A 19038-nucleotide genomic window follows, 5' to 3' on the forward strand; every position below is an offset into this window, starting at 1 on the left:
CTTTATGGGAGTCAGATCACCTTAGTAGCGATTCTGCAAATGTATACTTACATTTGCAGATATGGCTATATCTATAATTAAGAAGAGCAGTGTTGAAAAGGAGGAAGGCTATGCATTACAGGGACAGGAGATACAAAGAAAATCTGCACAAAATGGAACTAATACAACAAAGGAGGTACACTACCTGCTGTATAAAAAATAGATGCCAGGATTGTCAATAAGTTAGAAGTTGGCAAAGTGACTGATTTTCAAAATAAAGAACAGTAGTTTGGGAATTCTTTGTTCTACCTGGGCCCACCCCACTTAAGCCCATCAAATTTTTTCAACATATTTGGTCTAGTACAAGGGTTCTCATGTTGTTTCATTCATAAAATACAAATATGTCTTACAATTGAAATGAGTACATAAAGTTAGGTAAATATTAAGGCACTTTGGTGATTACAAAACTCACATGACACATTCGTTACTTGTATTTTAAATTTCCTCTTTTAAAATAACGATTAATGATTAACCTTAAGATTAATCACTAAAGTCTGCTAAAATGATCCATATGCCAAAATTGGTAGGTCTACAATAAACTTTTCTTGATCTCTAAAATTTCCATTCCTTAGTGGTTCCATTAATTAAACACTTATTAAACATCTACTTAAAAATTATATTCTCCACTCTCCTGGTACTCCAGTGACTAAGGGAAGGGTCAGAACTTTAATAGGAAATTGAATCATGGGTAGGTCTTAGATGACAGAAATGAAAAGGAATACTATGCCATTTTTAAAAGTACTTTATAATCCTGGATTTTCAAAAATAATTTTGTACATAGTTTTGAAATTCCTGTTGCTGATGGCATGCAAGTTGTCAAATAATGAGCATGATTCACAACAGTAAAGTCTACCAGACTGGCTTCCAGTACTGTGACATTCAGTTTTGCAAGAGTCAGACACTTTGACTCTTCAATTTAAAACATGCTCATAATTACAATTCAGTAAAGTTTGAAGAAAGCAACTATCTTGATTTGGAAGTTTAGAAACTACATGTAAAAAGCCAGTAGTCCTTGTGGATTGAGTTTAGGATAAGATTTGAAACAGAAACTTTAGGTGTTGTCAGATCTTGGAAAGCCTTGCACACCACCCTGAGGAATGAAACTTGATTTTACAGGATTATGCAATAGGGAGCCACTGAAGGTTTCCTAACTTCAGAGTGATAGAATTAGATCTAAATGATGGCTATAAAATAAATCGGAAATAATTAGCATTCAGAAATACAGATTTTGGCATTCACAGTTTAACATAAATGCTGTTAACTTTAAAAAAATGGTAAAATTTACAGATGTCCTTTGAAACTTCTGGAGTATACAATTAGTGATATTGTCATTTAATCAGCAATTTTTTATTATATAAAGTGACACTAGAAAATTTGAAGATTGGCAAAAAGCTCTTCTAAGAATAAGTAAATATAAAGCAGTAAACACTAAGTAAATGAAGAAAGTTCTTTAAGTTTCCCAAAAAGAGTGGTGCAATTAAAAGGTTCCAAGAACCTGGGAAGGAAAAGAAGTTTTTCTAAGCTGGGGCAATGAGATGATTACTAAACTACCTTATGATTACAAGGTCTGTCCTTGTGAGGAAGGAAGGTCCCTCAGAACTCTCATTTTTACCAGTGATGTCTACTGTTATAACTTCCTCTGCTTATACTTATTTCAGTCTTCTACTAAAGCAGTGCATTCATCTTGATAGCTAGAGCACAGTAGAATGTCCAAAACTGTCATGATTAAGGAACAACCCACTGAAAGTTATCACAGTAATAATTATGTGTCAGCATTAGCTATGGTAACCATTATTAAATCTGGTTTTCCTAGCCTGTTGTATATTAAATTAACTCTCAGATAACCTTTAAGGCAATGTAGATCACCTAATGATATTTGTACTTAAGTTATTTTCACATTAATGATAATTATTTAGTATGGTTATTAATTCAAAAACTATTACTACAGCTCAGGATTTTAATGTTACTTATAGAAAAGGAAAGTTTCTATGAACCGTGAAGATTACAGATAAACTTTATTCTGCAAGTACCTGTTTATGTGATGAACTCATGGAGCCATTATTAAAATTGAGCCTGTATCTGCTACTTGCTGGATACTAGACACTGGGTAAATTACTCAAACTTTCTTTGCATTCACATGATGATTCCTAAATGTAGATTAAAACTAGTACCCATATTTTGTTGGTTATCATAAAGACTAAATGAGTTAACAAAGGAGCTTCAAAAAATCCGTAAGAATGCATATTTTAATAACATTTTCAATGAACTTTTTTGAAACATCCCTTTGCATTAAAAGCTAATAGAAAGTAACCAGAATAAAAGCACTTAGTAATTATAAGTTCTTATATTATTCAAGCTAAAAAATAACACACATGAAGCCATGCTTTCTAAATTTCCCAAGGAAACAAAATTTTAAAACATACTCTATTTGAAAATGATTATAAACTGCTTCACTTTTGAGAGCAAGTTTTTATTAACATTCAAACATATACAAGATGATTTTGCATTTATAGAACTTAGAGGAGGGTCTTTAACACTTGTGAATTTCAAATTTTAAAGTGAGGCAAGATTTATTTTTTGAAATATTAATATCTTGAGATTAACAAAATACTAGCTTACATATCAGAGTAGTGTCACAGATGCATCCCATAAATATAAAACACATATGCATTGTTTTGTTACCACCCCAAAAATGAATTTAATATACATACAACTTTATGAAAGACTAAATATGAGTTTATCAACTAAGATTTAGTCAATACCCCACTCATGAGATCCTTCATTATTTTGTATTCAACATTAGTGGTATTTCTAATGAGTGTATCAATTGCACAATTTCTTTTATGTTAAGCCTCATCAAAGAAATGCTATAATAGTGTTTTCACAAGAGGACACTCACAAAATGGTTCTTAACTAACTCTCTTCATAAAAATTTTAGGAGCATGATCATCATGATACTATAAAACAGATATTTATAATATAGTCATTTTCAATATTTTTTAAGTTGCCATTCTTTCATTCTTGGTTTTCCTCTGGTAGTTTGTCACCAGAATATTTTTAAGAATTTTATATTTACTGGAGAAACAGAGAAAGAGCACTCCCATTTGTTGGAGTCAGCTCAAAGCTGGGAGCTAGAAACCATTCTGGTCTACCACAGGGCTGGCAAGGACCTAAGTAGTTGAGTCTTATTCCACTGCCTTTCCAGTCACATTAGCAGGAAGATAGCTCAGAAGAAGAATAGCCAGGCCTCAAACCCAGGCTCGGATATGACGTTGGTATTACAATTGGTCATTTCACCTGTTGTGTCAAATGCTGGCTCTGCTCACCACCAATATAAATTATTAAAATATTTAACTATTTATTTATTTTATTATAATTTGCAATTCTTTTATTACCATGGAAACAGGCAATAAAAAAACATTCTATTTACCAGTTAAATAAGCAGCATACCGACAATAAACTGTGTAATAAAGTCTTCATTTGGTCTACTACTGGTCAAAGGAAAGACTGAAAAAATAATGTAACCGTATTTTAGAGACTCAGAACTTGCTTTAATTAATTACAGTCATTAGTGAATAGCAGGATATATTCACCTCAAAGTCTTCTCATAAAATTTAGTAAGAAACACAATTTAGATATTAAATTACTATATTATATATATATATCTGTTATTGACATATAAAAATACAATTTTTATTCATGTTAAAACAAGTAACAGGTAGTTACTATTTTCCACCTTAGTTATTCTAACAATGCTGGACTTGGAAGCAAAACAAAAGATAAATACTTTGATAGTGATCTGCTGTTTTTTTCTGCAAATATTTGATCCTCTTACCTTCTCAAAACTTGTCCAGTGAGAAACATCTCCAATCAGTGAAATGAAAAAAAAAATCCAATATATTAGGCAGAATAAACATAGCTGAGTTTACAAATATTTGTATGTGGTTCTTTTACATACTATATCTTTGGTAGAAAATGTAGAGTGTGATTTTTAAGTTTAGAGTTGATTATAGCTCATTTCATACTGGTTAGTTCAAACTGAATAATGCCTGTTCATTATTGCCTAGTTAGAGCCAATACTTTCATTTACATGAACTTTATCCAGTTGTATATTTCCAGGGGAGGCTTAATTCATACAAATATAGTCTTTCTTTGGATCCTTCCATCTTTGCTTCTTATCACATAATTTATAGCTGCCTCTAATTTGCTCCCTGGGGAAGCCAGATAAGCATCACACTCAGACATGCATTATGAATGCTTCTCAATCACATACTAATTATCATAAGCAGGGATGAGATCATGTCATATCTCAACAACTTTGCATCAGCTACCACTCCTTATCCTTATGCATGCAGAATTAATTTCTTATCTGTACATTTGGAAAACACAATCCATTTTCTGCCTGCACTGCTAATAATTATTATCTTGAATTACCCTCCCAACACCACAACCAAACTGGATTATATCACCACAGTGTCTTTGTACTGCATTTTCTTAGTTTTGGCATTTTTCTACTTGACACAAGCACAATTGTACAATTTCAAATATAGTTCAGATTCTACTTTGGTCTAAGCATAAAACCAGCCAAAAATAACCAAAATATTAGCCAAAAATAGCCAAAATATTCTTTTTGTAATACTTTCTTTGTCTATACTATACTTTGTATACTTTGTATATGTTACTTTATCTTTTATGTGTAAAAAATGTAAGTATACATCTGCAACCAATATTTCAAAGTAAACATGTAATTAAGCAAATAAAAATTATTGCAAGTCCTATTATGGACACATGTTTAAAAATTTAGAAAGGAATAGGAAGCTGTAGCTTTTTGGAGTAGAACTTACATTCTCAGCTCTTTTTTCAAGCTCTGCTGATGGATACTTTGAATCAAGTCTAATTTACTTGTTAAGTCAGCACCATAGAAAAAACATGCACGTGTAATTGAGCAAACCTGCATTTGCGTGTTGGCTTTCTCAGTTACTATTCTGTGAATCTACCTTGTCTGGAATTGAGTTGTGATGTCTAATGGTAATGGTGACAAAAGTTAGAAATTTTTTTTACTGTCAACCATTCTAGCAAGGAGAGTTGCTATGAAAGGAAATGTGACAGGTTTTATTTTTATGAAGAGGAGTCAGAATCTCTCCCTTTAGTGGGACACATTCTATGATTAAGTGTTCTAAACAACTCAATTAAGACAGGGCAAGAGCTGCTCTAAATGCTCTAAATGGGTAAACTCCCCCTGAGTAATACGTAAATAAACAAACCCTTAAGCTAAAAGAATAAGGTAGAAATGCTGGCGTATGACTTACAAAACTAGTTCATAAAAGTACAAAACGCCCCCTCTCTTGTTTTGCATGCTTAGGAGAAAGCCATGTGCAATCTTGTAAAGATGCTCAAGAAAGTTGAGGAGAGGCTGGCTCACAGGATGAGAAACCGGGGCCTACACTCAGTTGCTATGTGAATGAGACATCATGGGAATTGACTCTCCAATCCCAGCCAAGCTACATAACTAAACACAAGGCCACCATTTTGACCACATGCCTTTAAGATGCAGATTCAGAAACTCCCAGTTAAGCAGTCCCTAATTTTGTGACCTAAAGAAACTACACAATGGTAAATTTTTATCATTTTAAGCTACCTTTTGTGCTCATTTATTTAATGTTTACTTTTTGCTTATTTATTTATTTGAAAGTCAGAGTTACAGAGAGAGAGGAAACGGGGAGAGCGAGTGAGAGAGACTTTTCACTCACTGACTCATTCCTCACATGTCTACAACATCTGAGGTTGGTCTCAGCCAAAACAGAGGGAAAAAACCCCAACCATGTCTCCCATGAAGGTAGCAAGGACTTATAGAACTAAGTTATCCAGATGTCTTAACAGGAAGCTGCACTGGAAGTAGAGATGAAACTTGATCCTAGGCATTCCGATATGGGATAGAAGTGTCCCAAGCAGTACTACTATGGCCACTGACTTTTGTAGTAACTTATTACATAATAATAGATAATGAACACCTATACCAAAAACTTATTCTCACTATGTGGAGAGTAAAACATACAAGAGGCTAAACCCCGATGGGCAATGGGATTTCCAGCCTCTACTTAATGTGTAATCTGCTAACATCTGCTACTATAGCAAATCTTCTGGTGAAACTCAACATTAACAGGCCAAGGAGCATACTTTCTGTAGTAGCCTCAGAAGCAACCCTCTAAAGTTATCAAAGTTCATAAGGTAGAAGAGTTTTTGTTGGTGGATTAAATTAAGGACTTTGAGATGGTGAGGTTTGCTGGGTCATCCAGGTGGGCCCAAATCACATTACCAGGATTCTTTTGAAAGAGAGGCAGAAATGTGACATGCAAGCAATGAAGGCACTGTATAAAGGTGGAGACAAAAAAAAGGTTGGAGTCATGTGGCCACAAGCCGATACGAAGGAATTTTGGCACCTGCCAGAAGGCAAAAGAGGCAAACAGTGGATCCTCTGCCAGAGCCTGACTCTGGATGTCTGGCCCAAAAATGTGAGACAATAGCTTTCTACTATTTCAGAGCACTTAGTTAGTTATTGGTAACTTACTTATATTAACTCTGCAAACCTCATATATCCTCCTTTGTATTGGATTGTAATTCTGAATGATGGTTAAATAATACCAGAACCAACTTTCGCATTCAAAAAAAAAAATAATGAGAAGATCAAATAATAGGAAACATCATACATTGACAAAATATATGAACATATAAACATAAATAAAAAGAAAATAAGTATTTTGCTCAAAAAATAAATTATCTATGAAAGAAGTAGAATAGTTATCAAAAATATCTCTTAACACTAAGAAGCTAGTCAAAAGATCTAAAATTGATACAGTATAGGGCAAGCACTCGGCAGGCAGGTGATGGCTCAAGTAATTCATCTCCACTAGTGCTGTGGGAAATCCGGACAGCGTTCTGAGCCTCCAGCTTTAGCTACATCCATCCACACATGTCGTAGGAATTTGGAAAGTAAACCAACAGGAGGGAGTCCTCTTTGTATCTGCCTGTTCTTCTCTTTTCTTTTTTTTTTTTCCTTTCTTTCCTCTCTGTTTTCCAACAAGTCAAATTAATTAATCAATCAAAAGCAGGCTTACCAAAGGTGTGATATAGGAAATTACATGAAATTTTAAAGAAAAAAAGTGTGAAATAAAGTGAAATAGATGATCTTTTCAGATAATTAGTATCTGTAAATAAGAAACCTTAAATGTAATGACAAAAATTCATAGGAGAAGCTTCTACATATTGGAAGGATGTTGTATGCAGTACCATAGTCCACAGTTACATGATATGAGGTTTCATTTTGTGATTTTTCCATATTAATGTTAAAGAAAATCTTTACACATATCAAGGTGTCTTTAAGAAATTATTATAATGATCTTAGCCAAATAATTCTGTTCCTTGTTAAATTAAGACAGAGCTGTATAAGTGACTTTTTGACTTCTGGATTCTCTAATTCCTTCTCTGAATTTCTCTTATGATAGAACTTCAGTGAAAACTTCAGAAAACAATTGTAGCTGACATCCATGTAGATCTATGCTAAATATATTCATAAAATATACAAATGTTAGCTCATTAGTAATTGCAATCTCTGTAAGAGTTTACATTTTAAGAACATAATAAATCGTTATATTCTGTATCACTCAAACAGGAAAAGAAACCAACTTGTATAGTATGTATAAAATGAATATTTTTGGTGCAGATTTTCTGGGCATTTTTCTGCCTTCATTTTTGAAATATTGAATAGCAAAAAATAAATGTTCTATGTTTGACCAAAAAAATATTTATTTATGATTCATAGGAGTCAACAGGAAACTAGCTCAATAGCCACATGTCAATCCTCTGGTACTTTTTTCGGAGTGTGGATTGTGGAAACATGAAAATAGTTATGAAAGCGATATAATTTGTACCTGAAATGTTTACATTATGGTTCAGATGGTTGGTGCTACAAAGCTTGTTTCCAAAAGCATACTTTCCAAAGATAACAAGTGATACGAATGTGTCCAAGGGATGTTGTGTCCATCAACTATAGCAAATGACACAAGAAACCAGGACTGTGTTTTCTTATCTTTGTTTCTACATAGGGTTTGGCAGAAGACCTTGCACATTGGCCCTTAGTAAGTATTGAATGGTTAAATGAATATGTATTCAGACACTGCCTTCTGCAGGTAAAACATATAACATATGCATTTGAAGGTGAGAATGAATATAGAAATCATTTACACATGTCACTAGTGATGAGTAACACATACTTTGCTGAGAGACAAATAAAGCAGAGACATTCGTGACTAAATCTTGCCATTGCTCCACTTTTTACCCTGCTTTTATGATGACATCATAGACTATGCTTGCTCAAAAGCCTTCTAGAAGCTCTGATAGCTTGGAATTGCTAATTTACTGGAAAGAACTAATCCAAAAGTGTGTATAATGTGAATTCTTAGGAAGTTCTTTCTTCTTGTATGTGAACTATGCACTGTCTTCATCACCTCCCCTACCTTCTTACACTACGCTGCCTAGAAGTCATGACTGAGCATGTAGTAATCTTCGTTTCTACCTCTGTGTTTACAGTATCTATACAGTCTCATTATATTCTCTAAATTTCTGCCTCAACAATACAAGACAAAATGAGACAAAATGAAGTTTGTGAAGGCCACTGTTATGCATAATTTAAACATTTTATATTACATTAAACTTCTTTTAGTTACATGTTTTACAAAAATAAAATGGATTGTTAAGGATGTCAAAAAATGAATCTTAACTTTAGCTCTGTCAAGGTTGCATTCCTTAACTCTAATTTCAATGTCATTTTTTAAGGTAATTTCTCTTCCTTGTTTTATGATGGTAGGACATTGAATGGAATAAATACATTTTAATTCGCGATTTAAAAGTTTACATTATAATGCCTACATAATAGCTATGATCTCTAACACTGGTATGTTCATAATTCTATATAAGACAGATTCTTTTCCTGAAGTCTGAGGTTAAATTATAAAGTCTGGGATATGCTCTCAGTATATAAGGGATTAAATATATACTTGTTTATTATTCAAAAATTAAAAAAAAAAAACTATTCTTCATGCCTAATCAGCAGAGCCTGGAAAAATTATCTGTCTTAAAATACACGTAAGAACACCAGATATTATAAGATTGCTATTTTTATAACTAGAAAAGCCCTCAGTTTTAACCATATTATTTTATATTATTTATTACAGGACAGAATGATAGAAATTGGTAGCAATTGCCTGAATAATGAATCTAACTTTTTTAAAAAACATTCATGTGATGATAATAAGGTAATGATAACTGGAGTTTGTCATTCAAGCTTGGTTTTATTTAAGCTTTTTGTCTCTGTTAGATAATTATTTATATTAATAACATTCTTTCGGTTCTTACAAAATAATTCCCTTTGATCTATTAAATTTTTCAATGTGCAGCGTCTTCTTTAATACTTGTATATTACAAACAGCTCTATCTTTGTTAGTTTTTCATGTATTGCCAATATGTTTTTCACAATCATCAGAACTACTGAATCCAATGACACATATATTTCTTATTTGTAAGGTTCTTATGTAGGAAAAGAGTTGCTAAAATGATTGTTTTCATGCCTAAACATGTGAGTAATTGGTATAATTTAGCTGCAGTGTTTTGAAATTTTTCTTTCAATATTTACTTAGTTTAGGTTACTATCATGTTTACTCAGTATATCATTATAATTTACAAAAGTTCCAAAAGTTTGTGTAATTTCTACCTATAAAAAGTAGTGCACTTTTTGATATTTTCTTTAAAACTCAGAATTACTGAGTTCATCTCTTGGTATCTCAGAGTATAACCAGATTATTTTATTTCTTACGACAAATACTGGGAAAACACATGCTTTATATGACAATGACCCTTTGCTTTCCTAACATCACTCATTTATCCAAAGTTCAATATTTTCAAAAATAGTAAGAAAAGCCATACTTACCTTTCATCATTATTGCTTCTAGAAATATTCTTTGGTTATCTTATTGAAACCAGAATAATCCTGTAGATGCCATATATTAGTCCATAAACGAAAAGGTCACACTTATATAATAAAGAAAAGAGATTTTAAGAGTGAGCTAAGCATTAAGCCAAGCTGTAGTCACTTCTTGCTGCCACCTGGGAACTGTCCAGTTTCAGTTCCATTGCTTGTCAGTCACATGATAAACTGGAAAAGAAAACTGGGTTAGAGGCGGGGTATTGCAGAGCAATACCGCTCCAGCTGTAGGCTTTTTAAAGAAGCTTATCATTTGTCAATACTTTATTTGAACCAGCCCTTGTTCCTTTCTATTACAATAGGAAGCTGCTTTTCTAGAACGTGCTGCTCGTAAGTTGGATCAATTTCACAATATGAGTATCTCGGATCAAGCGAATAATACGAGTATCAATGAGGATTTCCAAAACCACTTAAAAATAGTATCAAAAGGCACATTAACTGTGGTGAATTGCACTGGTAAGGTAAGCTAAGGAATATTTACTTTGAACAAAAACTTCTATTATTCTCTGATGATCATACAAATTAACATAGAATTTTAAATGCTTACTGTAGCTTAAGGTTGAGATATATTTATTCAATTCTAGAAAAAAAAAAGTCAAAATCAGAAAGTACCTCTCCAAGGTACTAGGGTGAGTTCACTCTATCCAAGGCTAACGTGACTTAAGGATTTGTGAATGGGGACAGTAAAAAAACAAATGAACAAATAGTTTGTTGCTATAATTTATTCCAGGAATTCAGTGGTGATAAAATGTGGTGGGGAAGTTTTACTTTTTATAAAGATTTGCCTATTTGTTTGAAAGTCCATCATAGAAAGAAAGGAAGGGAGGGAAGTGAGAGAGAGAGAGGAGTAAGGGAAACTATTATTGCTTTATCTACTTGAGGAAAATCAGTCTGAGCTTGATAGCCTTCATCTGACAAGCTTATTTCTAATTTTGTGCCTTTACTTTCATTGTTGGTTCCCTAAGGGAGATTATACTCTGCTCATTCAAGGCACAGCTCAAGATTCCTAAAGAGTTCATAGTTTAATCTAATGCTCCTATTCCTACTTACAGTAATTCCGACGTGCCAACTCAGGAATAACACATTTTCCTGTTGTTGTACATGCCGTTGCGTAGTAGTAACTGTTGGAAATAACATGCTGAATATAAGCCTCGGTGTGGGCTTGCCTGAAAGGAGTGCAGAAAACATAAATGATTTCATGCTTTGCATAGGAAGAGGTAAGAGTGTAGATAGGTTCTATACTTGAAGATCCCTCTTTCATATATTGAACATTGCATAGATTATTATATTCTTAAAACAACTGATTATAAAGGGAAATAAATAAATGTTGAAACTATACTTCAACATTAACAAAATTGACATCATTCACTTATTGAAATAGAAAGGCAGGATATTAAGGATAGCTACACAGAGTATAAGCTTTTTTGCTGTTTCATTTCATTTTGCTTCTGTGAAGTGCAGCTAAATAAAGAAATGGCTAGGCTTTAACAATTAAATGTTAATGTTTTGCATGTTCATTTAAATTCAAATATCTTAGATGAATAAATTTTATGTGAAAATCCACAATTACAATCATTGGGAGGAACAGTAAAGGATTAATTCTTACTCTTATAAGTGTGACTTTGTTTTTAAGATTATAGAAAGAAAACTACCATCCCAGGTAGAGCCCAATTAACGAAGAGTTTAGTGAAAGCAATTGTGTACTTCTATTTATAGTTCATCAGTTTTTATACAACTTAAATTCCTTAATATTTCTGATACATTCCTTTTTTATGGTTGTTTTTGAAAATATCTATTTTAATATCAGTAAACAGAGATGGAAAATTCCTCTTAAAAAAACAAATTCCCTTTAACTGTATTTTTAAAAAGTCACTATTTTGAAACGAAAACAATGAGAGGATTATATTTTAAATCAATAAAGTCGTATCAACAGATAATAGGCAAAGACACTAAGAAAACACATGAGGGCAAAAAAAGCTAGAAAATAAGTGTCTGGCAAAAAAAAATGTGTTAATCTGACAAAAATGGATAATAAGGATCTATATTATGCCTATTAGTATAAAGTACGCAGTATTGATTTTACATAATAGTGTTTGAATATTCTGTTTTTTATATATATATATACACACACACATATACTTTTGTTTACTAGTACACTATATAGCAAAATGGAAAAATTTTTAAAGATTTATTTATTTCATAGAAAGGTAAAGTTGCAGAGACAGAAGGAGAAACACAGAGAGAGATTTTCCATCCACTAATTCACTGCCCAAATGACAGTAATGTCCAGACCAAAGCAGGTAACAAGAGCCTCTTCCAGATTTCCCACGTGGGTGCAGGAGCCTAAAGCCTCAAGCCAGCGTTCACTGCTTTCTCAGGCCATAATCAGGGAGCTGAATTGAAAGTGGAACAAATAGGCCCAGAGCAATAGTCTAGCAGCTAAAGTTCTCACCTTGCATGTACCGGGATCCCATTTGGGTGCTGGTTCTAATCCTGGTCGCCCTGTTTCCCATTCAACTCCATGCTTGTGGCCTGGCAATGCAGTTGAGGATGGCCCAAACCCTTGGAACCCTGCATCCTTGTGGGAGACCTGGAAGAGGCTCTGAGCTCCTGGCTTTGCATTGGCTCAGCTACGGCAGTTGCAGCTGCTTCGGGTATGAATCAACAGACAGAAGATCTTCCTCTCTGTCTCTCCTCTCTGTATATCTGACTTTCAATAAAAGTATATAAATCTTTAAGGGAAAAAAAAAGTGGAGCAACCAGATTCCAACTGGCACCATATGGAATGCTGACACCGCAGGTGGAGGCTTGCCATGTCACACCCCCAAGCTGACCTCTAGCAAAATGGAAAACATTTGTGAGTATATAAGATAGAATATATAAAGAAAAAACCGTGATTAGAGTAGGACATGAGAAATGAACATAGCTGATCCATATGAGGGGTAAGTTCCTTGGTATTTCTATAATTATGACCATGAGGTTTGATCAATAGATACAGAAACATGGATATGTGTTTCATACTCCTAGAGAAATAGGGTGAAATCATATCCTGGGGCTCAGGAAACCCCAGCAATTCCACCTGAAATGGAAGAAAGGAAATAAATGTATGAGCTTAAAGCAAGGTGAGCAGTTTGTCGTTTGGCATTCAGCTCTTGGTAAACTGGTTCCATTGCCTCCTAACGACTGCAGAATTTGCAGACTCATATCCCTTGTCTAAAATGACATAATGCATGCCTAGTCCACACAATCCTACTGTGCACTTTAAATCATCTCTAGCATACTTTCACTGCCTAATAAAATGCAATGATTACAGAAATGTCTGTTGTTCTCTATTATTTAGGAAATAACACTAAAAAATCTGCATGTGTTCAGTACAGCTACAATTATCACGATTATTTTTGATCTGTGATTGACTGAAACCATGCCTGTGAAAACTTTAAATACACTTAATAAGCAAATTTCACTTAAAAATCCAAATGCATTTACTTAAATTTAAAATATTACTTCATATTCACCTTTGAAATCTGTTGTCTAATCTTTGCCATATGTCATTAAAAGATATGTGTTAAAAAAAAAAGGTATGTGTTAGCGTTACTAAGTATACAAGTGATCAGAATTTATGAATAAACAGATGAGCTCACAATATACTCACTGCTGTTACTTGGCCTGTGATCTTGGCAGTGTATTATTCTCTTTGCAAAATGGGATGAAATCAAGTTCATAGGATAAGATGTAGCAGCACTTGTAAACCCTGGAACATAAAGCCTGATCTAGAAAACAGGCAATGACTGGTCATTATCTAAGTGAATAATTACTTTAGGTGTGCTAATTCCACTTCTTGGGGTCAAAGGGCTCAGAGGGATATAACAGTCTATGCAGAACTATTCATTAGGAATAGGAATGCCCATTCCTTGTAAGATAACTGTTATTCCAGTTTCTATAGGTTGTATAGAAATTATAACTTTCTGTATAAATTACAGTGTATAATTTTAAGACTTATATCATTACAAAAAAGTAGCACATGAAAGAAACATCTGTCACATTCCATTGACTACTTTTAGAGTAGATTCTAGGACAAAAGCTCAATCAGTTATATCTTTATTAAGCAGTTTTGCCAAAATAATATAAATGTTCCTTGCTAATTATTTCATCAACCATAAATGCATTATCCATATTTTAAAATTTAATCTACAAGTACCTTCTGATGTAAATTTAAACAATAATATATCCATTGTTGGTTTATGAAAGTGGCAGCCAGATGATGGTTCATGGATAAAACTTATATCTTAAAATTACATCTATCTTGAACTTTCTACATGTTAAATATCATGTATACTTATAGTTAAAAATTAGGGTTTAAAAATGTGCAACATTATGCTTTTCTCATTATAGTAGACTTTCAGTATATCATATCATATGGAAATGAAAGATTGCACATTTTAAAACAAGTGATTTTATTAAAATGTGAAATTTAAATTTTTTAAATATATTTCCCTAGGAAGAAAAGAAACCTTTAAAGGATCAGAAAAAGAATAACCGGTGTTTCCTAAAGAAATTACTACAAAAGATAAAAACTTGTTGGAACAAAATTTTGAGGGGAATTAAAGAAAACTGAAAAATGTGGAGTGGCAGTATAGAAAAAATTAAACTGTAGTGCATTCCCCCAAGTATATATCTACTTATACAATTTTAGGGAGGGAAGAATACCTCCTAGAAGTTACTGAACGCATCCAAGCAGAAAAGGATTACAGCACTTGAAAGACTGATATTCTACGACAACTTGGACGCAGCAATGGAAACTGAACGCTTCACTCAAAGTATTTCATATGCATGCTGACATATTTCAATCATAGTAATTCTGTGTTGATTATAAGACAATCTATGTTAGGTATCAGTTGCAAAAATTCTTTTTAAATTTGTATAAATAACTCAGGAGAAGATATCAAATCTAGCAAGTATATACAAAAGCTACAAGGATTCAAAATCAACACTGCTTTATACTCAAAATAAGGTTACACTGCATTAGTATAGTATATTAAGAATGGATATTGTCATCTATGCTGGAGATGTTTTAGGGTTAATACTTACATATGAATAATGTCCATGAGAACAAGAAAGCCATATACCTTTAACAAGCAGCAACATAAAGAAGTTCAAGACAAATAGCAGACATAACATGAGATGTAATCAAACATGCATGTATAATATGAGTCCCTTCATGAAGTGATATATCAAATATTTTTGAGTGGAAATAAGGTTTGTAATAAAAACAGAGATTCACCTCATCCAAGGATGCTATATGTTAGTATTGAGTTACTTTGGTCATTTATGTATAATAAAACTTGTCTAAGTGGGTTTTGATTGATGAGTCTGGAAAGTATATTTTTAAGAGAATAATATATGTTGAACTCTTAACCTATGGAATGTATATATTTAACACTATGTATATAAAATATTTTCATATAGTAATTAGAAATACTTTGGATACCATTTCTCTTGATAATAAATTTTGTATGTATTAATACTGTCAGATTCAGTGAATGAAGCATAACAGGATTAAACATGTTTTGGCTTTTAATAGGTTCAATGCAGTTCTGAGAATATGATGCTATTGCCTTTCACCCTTACTCCTTACCCAACAGTATTTGTGATAACCTACCACTCCTTGTTCTTTCATATTCTGTGAGTACATGACTTTAGTACCTGATTATTGAGAATCAATGTGGGATCAGGATGTCAAAACTACGTAAGACTGGGAACACTGCTTTCTAAGTTAAATACTAGTCTTTCATAAGGAATTTTGCATACACTAGGGCCTGTTGAGAAAAACCTGAAATTCTTGTTCATTTACAGAATGATATAAACACTATTCTAGGCAAGAAAATGTACAGAAGAGTAGCAAAGCTAGTCCAGGATAGTTCCATATCAAATGTGCCTTTTTCTAATGGCACATCTAATTAGTCTGAATATTTATCCAAACTAGGAAAGTGAGTAGCTGTGCTCTGCTATGCATGGTAGGATATATATATAGTGGCATCCTGGGTCTCTGCCATTTAGAGGTGAGAGACATTCTCCCACAAATAGTAATAATAGACCTTCAATGCCCTATGAAACAAAATCACTCAGCTGAAACAGTTCTAGAAGTTATGCATGTTTAAGTACAGAACATATTTTAAGCTTCTTGTGTAAGATGGAAAGTGTATATTAAGGTTCATTTAATTGCATGTGGACATTCACCTATTTATCATTTGTTGAGAAGACTGTACTTTCTCAAATTTCCTTTGTATTTCTATAGAACTGAACAAATTATATTTGTGTGGATATATATATATGTATGTATAGATAATGTTCTACTCTATTCCAATCATCTGTATGTCGATAATTTATCCATGTCATGATTAGTATATCATCATCATAAGTCTAAAAATTAGGTCACTGTGTGTTTTTTTTTCCTTTTTCTGATATTCTTGTTCTTTTGTCTTTTCATATACAGTTTATGATCAGCCCGTTAGACCACTAAAATGCTTACAGGAATTTGAGGAGAAATTGTTATTAAGCCTACAGTTTAAACTGGGGGGTGCAAAGTTTATTGTTTGACCTAAGGAATACAGTATGATTCTGTATTTAGGTCTTTGAGTTCTTCCATCAAGTTTTATATTTTCCAGCATACAACCCCTAAACATATTTTAGTCAACATATATGCGTAAATACTTGGGTAAGTTCATGTGTGTAATATTACAAATGGTATTTTTAAATATAAAGTGATCCTGCTTACCGTTGTCATATATAAATAATTATTGCTATTGTACATTGTCATTGTATCCTGTGATCTTGATAAACTCACTTGTTAATTCAGCCTTTCTATGGATTCTGTGGGATCATCTATATAAGCAGTCATGATGCTGGCAAATAGTGATCCATTCTCTGTGCTTATAGATACTTGTGAAATCTCACATTTTAAATTCTTATTTTATCTTCTGCATAGCACCATCAGAAAAAAAATATGATTTTTTTTTTTAGCTTTGTAGCATGAAGACACTAGGTATATTCAGTTTTCCTTTTTAAACAATCTATTGCTCCATCATCAAAATGGCTGATGCATTACTACTCAGGGATCTTTACACTGACATAGAGAATATTTGTATCGGATTAATACTAATAAAGAGTTACTGAGAGTTTTTTGTATTTCTGCATTTTTATTTTAACTGCATCTCAAATATGCCAGTTTAAAGGTTATCACAAATAAATAATAGGTCAAATCATTACCTGCCAAGTTTACATCTGCAAGAATTTTGCACAACCCGACTTGAACTAAGTGGCTCTGTTCTTTGCCATGTGAATTTATGCCTCTGTCTCAAATACTGAGAAAACACAGAAGGGAAATTGCACTGAGTGAAACCAATTAATAGTTGGCAGTGTTATATGTCAAAGCTCAAAAAGATATGCTTATTTAGGTGATAAGAATTTGAGCTACAATTCCACATGAATTTACTCTAAATGGCTGAAGTAGTAGTCAAGTTTAGTCAAATTGGGCAATGGCAAGATAAAGAGGTGAGGAAGCAAACAATACTTACCAGTGAGTAAAGGAATACACGAGCTAAGTGAGCCGCTGAGGTTGATAGATGGACCAATCCTTTGAGCTTCCTAAGGGACTAACCACTTTTCGGTTCTGCTCCATCTTGCACCTTATATAAAATTCCTTTTCTCTGGTTAATTTGGAAGGACCCCTATCACTTATATCTGAAAGTGCCATTGAAACTGTTTTCCATGAATGAATGCGGAACAAAGAATGAAAAGTTTGTGTATAAACATTAGGTACTATTTTAAGAAAGTAAAAGAAAATGAATGACTAAAATGTGCTCCATGATCAAGACAAAGCAACTGAGTCAACAGCAAACAGGAATTTATTTCCCTCCCACTTTTGTATTTTTTATTGTTACTATTATTTTCTATGACATGGCTTTCTAGACAGGGGATGCCCATTCCACCTCTCCTTCCTCCATCCACATTATTCCCTACCACCACCATCCCCCCCCCCCCATATTATTACAATAGTATAGTCCTACAGCAACAGTCACAAGTCCACCATTCTGCTATTCAAGTATAGGTATTAGAAATTCTGAAAAAATCTAGTATCATAGTCAAGGCATATTTAACAGGAAACAGATAAAGAAACTGTGATATATCTACTCCATGAACTACTTCTAAGTCATTAAAAAGAATGAAATTCTACCATTTCCACCAAAATGCTCCCAACTGGAGACCATTATGTTCAGTCAGTGAAATAAGCCAATCCCCAAAGGACAAATACCATATGTTCTCTCTGACATAAGGCAATAATCGTGCAAAATACAAAACAATTAGAAATATAGGTAAACATGTATTTATATACATATATATCCTCAATAGATGAACTGCATAATGAAGACTAAGAAATTGGTTAGGGAAGATAGGCTGTGCATGTATCTCTGTTCTCGAATAAAAGGAGGACTCCTATGAGTAGACCCACAGATGGCAGAGTAGTGGACAGGAGAGCAGTCTTACGAAATGAGAAAACTTCTCTTTTTATGTTAAACCAAGGGGTGGGACAAAAGCCTCAGTTTGTTTCAACTCTAAGTCATCACGTGAGCACGTTTTTCTGAAAGCTAAATGCTCAGAATGCTTTATGTGGTCAATGTAAGTTCATACGGCTATTTCAGAGAGGAATGGGATACAACCACCATCTCTTGCTTTGTTTCTCACTAACTTGGGGACCAAATAACATAAGAGTATTCAGATTATTTATTTAAGTGAGACCATATTACTCTCATATTCAAATCTTAATCTGAATGAGCCAACCTCATATTTATGCCACCCAGAACATACACTATATGGCTGCTTGGTTACCTGATTTAACTTTCTACTCTCTACCCACACAGACAAACTGTTCAGGACTACCAGGAATGTGGCTTTACCACAGACCT

The 19038-nt window shown here is 33.3% G+C and overlaps 1 protein-coding gene across 2 annotated transcripts in view; it reads left to right on the forward strand.

The window, feature by feature from the left end:
• The window catches only part of IL7 (interleukin 7), a 39246-nt gene extending 22264 nt beyond the window's left edge, over nt 1-16982 (forward strand). Inside the window, exons 1-4 of one of the 2 annotated variants that reach the window (XM_040994151.1) lie at nt 8040-8174; nt 9270-9350; nt 10378-10536; nt 14574-16982. In XM_040994151.1, coding sequence (XP_040850085.1) covers nt 9276-9350; nt 10378-10536; nt 14574-14690 — 351 coding nt within the window. In that variant the 5' untranslated portion in view covers nt 8040-8174; nt 9270-9275 and the 3' untranslated portion in view covers nt 14691-16982. Of the gene's footprint in view, nt 1-8039; nt 8175-9269; nt 9351-10377; nt 10537-14573 lie in introns of those variants that run through there. The other variant, XM_040994147.1, reaches the window with a different exon arrangement.
• The last annotated feature ends 2056 nt before the right edge of the window (nt 16983-19038 follow it).

The sequence above is a fragment of the Ochotona curzoniae genome, unplaced genomic scaffold (genome assembly GCF_017591425.1).
Source record: "Ochotona curzoniae isolate NIBS_2020 unplaced genomic scaffold, NIBS_Ocur_1.0 contig_1071, whole genome shotgun sequence".
Lineage (NCBI taxonomy): Eukaryota > Metazoa > Chordata > Mammalia > Lagomorpha > Ochotonidae > Ochotona > Ochotona curzoniae.